General features: G+C 46.6%; 1 protein-coding gene across 1 annotated transcript; it reads right to left on the reverse strand.

The window, feature by feature from the left end:
* Positions 1-440: 440 nt before the first annotated feature.
* On the reverse strand, positions 441-4,180 carry LOC311048896 (PAK4-inhibitor inka2-like). The gene is made up of 3 exons (XM_084062238.1): positions 4,034-4,180; positions 3,861-3,897; positions 441-1,604 (listed from the first exon to the last, which is right to left on the reverse strand). Exons 2-3 carry the CDS (start codon positions 3,876-3,878, stop codon positions 576-578), a joined length of 1,047 nt encoding a protein of 348 aa, XP_083918364.1. The 5' UTR covers positions 3,879-3,897; positions 4,034-4,180; the 3' UTR covers positions 441-575.

The raw sequence follows: 4,180 nt of genomic DNA on the forward strand, positions 1-4,180 counted from the left end.
AAAATGGCCGGAGTATATTAAGTGCTGGACTCGACCAATTCAAATGCAATGGAAAAACTTCCAACTATGCATATTGTATTAGGAAGTTCATCAGTTTATCTTTTTACAATACAGCATTTACACTACACATGTTTCACTTTCCTGAGTGGCCTGTTTATAATTACACGTTTGTGGCCTCTCTGCGGAGTCAGTGAATGCATCCTTTGATGTCTCTCTCTGGCAATGAGGAGATACTGCCTAACAGTGATGAACTGTATTTATACTCCAGGGGCCCTGAGAAGTACAGCCACATCATTCTGAAAGACCGTTGCTGACTAGATGTTTCCCAGGTTTCTCTTCTCATGCAGAATTTCTAGCAAACACACCAGAAACACTGACTGTTCAAGACTTAGAGATATAATGCAAACAATGCAATAAGTATGTAGAGTCTTAAATAATGCAACCATGTTTTATTTGTCAATAGCTTATTTGCCAATGCACAATAGTGATAATGCAAGTCATATAAAAAATAAAGTGACTCTGGAGGATTGTTCATCCTGTAAAAAAAAAAAAGTCTATACAAGGCAACCAATGTTTTAGATGTATCCAATAATGTCATTACAGATTATAGGCTGTCGGCTGCCTGACTTCATGAGGGCCGTGAAGTGGTAAAAGTCTGTCGTGTCCAGCGCATGGAGAGCTGAGTGGGACTGGTGGAAAAAGGGGGCGCGAGGCGGCGGCTGCTGCACCCCGACCGGACAGGACAGGCGCTTGGGGGCATTGGCAGTCCTGGCAGCAGCGCGAGAAGAGTCTGTGCTCCTCATCCTCACTCTGCCCTCCATGCTCTTGGATATCCCTGCTAGTTTCCTCCTCATGTTGACGAAGAAGCCCCTCGCGAGTCTGGAGCCAGACGCGGGCTTCAGTTCGGCCGTCTCTGGGAAATCCGGCAGGTCCATCCAGTTCTGTATGAGGTCGGCGAAGCTGTTGTCACCCAACACCAGAGGCTGACGGTTGCGCCCTCTGGTCAACAGCGCCGTAGTCCAGTCCTCGGGGTCGCTGACCTCAAACGACGTCCACCTCTCCAGACAGGCGTCCGAGGTGGATTTGGGCCGAACGCGTCCACTAGAGGCCCTGTTTGTCCGGAGGCAGGCGGAGGCGGAAACCCGCACGTTCCTCGTCCTCCTCAGCACCACCGCCTCGTCCTGCCACGACGCCTCGGAGTAGCCCGAGTCGAACTCCAGACTCTTCTCGCTGCTGGGAGAGCCCAGGCTCAGCCTGAAGCCCCCGCCCCCCAGCTCGCTGACCGTCTCGTCGTCCTCCTCCTCCAGAGGACTGACCAGACAGCAGGCGGAGTCGTAGGTGCTGCTGGCCGTGCTGGCGTCCGACATGCGCAGGCGCGCGGCGCGCTCCCGCTGCAGCGCTCGCTGCTGGCAAGCGCGGGCCACCGCGGAACGCTGGGCCGCCAGGGCCGGAAGCAGCGGGACGCCGCCGCCGCCGGTAACAGCGGCGGCAGGGGGTTGTTTGGACGGCGGACACATTCTCCGTAGCTGCTTCAGGTCCTGCAGCGACCGCATCATATGGTGCATCTGGCCCCTCAGACAGTCCCCGGAGTCACGCAGACACAGCTGTGAGAAAGAGGAGATAAGAGTCGTTAGTGGTCGGTCACGTACGATGGTGAATACAAAACATGTTGTAATAAACGGCTCCATTAACTACAGTGCACTAAATGTTGTGCATATCACAGGCTGCAGGCTCAGACTTGCAGAAAGTATTTTGTGCTGTCAGGTTTCAACATTTATCCCCATTATAATCTCACAGAACACAAAACAACTATTAGAAAACGGATACACAACTCTACTAGACACACATAAAGTGGGCTAATTTAACTGCCAGTTCATTTACTAGACCGCACACCTGTAAAGTGTAAACCTCGTCCACACACAACTTCATCTAATCAGATATGAGACAACTGTCAACACTACAGGCAACAGATGTTCTCACACTTTCACTTTAATGTATGCAGAACACTGTTAGAATTAAAGGATTCTATACGGTGTGAGAGGACTGGAGAGACTATGGTCTTTTTGATGCTGGGTACAGGATGCCTGCCTCTTTAAGGGTGCGGCATGCCTCCATATGAAATTCAGCAGCGACACACACTAAAGAACATAATACTCCCATTTCCTCTGCCTCTGACTCACAGGATCCCACGCTGATTGGTCAGAAGCAACCAGTGAGAACCGTTGGCTTACGCTCAAAATCAAACACAGGAATAACAGATCAGGTAACAGCGTGTGTGTGTGTGTGTGTACCGTGCGCTGAGAGAGAGATTTTCAAACACGAGAGAATGGGATACACTCCATGTAAACATCAACTGAGCTCTGTTTAGAATGGTGAGCTATTAAGAGTGAACCGTTATGGGACTATAACTCAAAAACAAAAACCTTAAGATGTTGCTTATTTTTGAATGTCTCACTGTAGTGCAGACTGAATGTGGGATCGAATCACTTATTCAAACTCTGGCCTTTTGACACTTATTGTTCGCAGACCGCACTATACTACCCCCCCCCCCCCCCCCCCACACACACACACACACACACACAGAGACCCAGAAGGAGACTGAGCTAACAAAGAGGTGAGAAATGTAAAGATGAACAGTGGAGGACGTACACACACTACAGAATGTCCTATCACTCACAGGTCCCAGGTTCATGTCTGGGAGCCAGAGGTGACACATTCATGTGTACAGCATAAATGCTAAGCTCTATAACCCCATTCACCACCAGGATGCTAACCTCTGAACCGGCGTGACCTGTCGTCTTCCCTATACTGTCCAAGCATTTGACCCTGTCCCAAGACCTCCTGCCTTTTGTTTGCAGTTATTATTACTGTGCTAGAAGTTGCGGGAACTTGAGAATGTACACCGAATCGTGTGGCACAACACTAGGCACGAAACGTGTCACACAAATGGTCCACCGTTGTTTAAATAAGGCTGGACAGCAATGGTCAATGTAGCAGGCTACATGCATGATCTGTAAGCAGCCTATGCTGCCATCACATTGTGCATACTTATGCAGTGGTGGAAAGTAACTAAGTACATTTACTCAAGTACTGTACTTTACTGGAGTATTTCCAATTTTCAGTACTTTTACTTCTACTCCACTATATTTCAGAGTCAAATATTGTACTTTTTACTCCACTGCAATTATTATTATTATTACAAAACATACATTAGCCACTAAATTTAAACATTCCCTATTTGAAAATAGCAGATCTACAAGCTCACAACGCATCGCATGGCAAGGAATTGTGAGCTTGTAGATTTGCAATTTTCTAAGATTTGTATAGATTTGAAAGCTGTGAAATGGGACATTCTGGATAATGGGTACTTTTACTTTTGGTACTTTAAGTATATTTTGATACTTTTGTACTTTTACTCAAGTAAATTTTGAATTCTGGACTAACTTGTAACAGAGTATTTCTACATAGCAGTATTGAAACTTTTACTTAAGTAAAAAAAAAAAAGTGAGTACTTTTTCCACCACTGAACGTGATGATGTGAAGTCCCATGATGTCCCAACGGCTCTGCAGCCTGCAGAGACGTTGGGACATCACTGCCCGTTCAGCCGCTGCCTGCCAGCCATGCACCATGTTAACACAGGCAGATGTGCTCTCTATCATGTGGGAGCCTCAGAGGGTAGCAGCACAGATCCCTATCATCACCCCGCTGTATCCATAACATCATAAACTGAGAGTTTCCCCATCAATTATTCCAGTTAGGAACAATCTGTTGCAGACTATAAGTAGACTTTACACTAATGAGCTGATGTGGTGCGTTTCGTTCAAACTGATCATTTGATCCATGAGGATTTTGAACTTACCATGTCTTTCTCGATCATCTGCAACAAGGGACAATCTCTGCGAAAACAAAATAATGAAAACTACCGTTAATACTTTTAAAATCGAATGAACAGGCGCAGCCGATGTAGCCTATATTCCGTATGAGTAATAATAAATAGATAAAAAGTCAGCCAAGTAAAGCTGCAACACTCACATTATATGTTGTTAATCCTTGTATCCAATTAAAGTCATGAGTCTAATAGTCCAGTAAAAAGATCTTCTTAAGCCTTCGGTGGTGTTTCGCATCCAACCTTCAGGACAGACAGAGACTCGTCCACAGCAGTGAGTAAATGTGTGATGA

Source organism: Gymnoscopelus microlampas, assembly GCF_963454915.1.
Source record: "Gymnoscopelus microlampas genome assembly, chromosome: 7".
NCBI classification, from domain to species: Eukaryota; Metazoa; Chordata; class Actinopteri; order Myctophiformes; family Myctophidae; genus Gymnoscopelus; species Gymnoscopelus microlampas.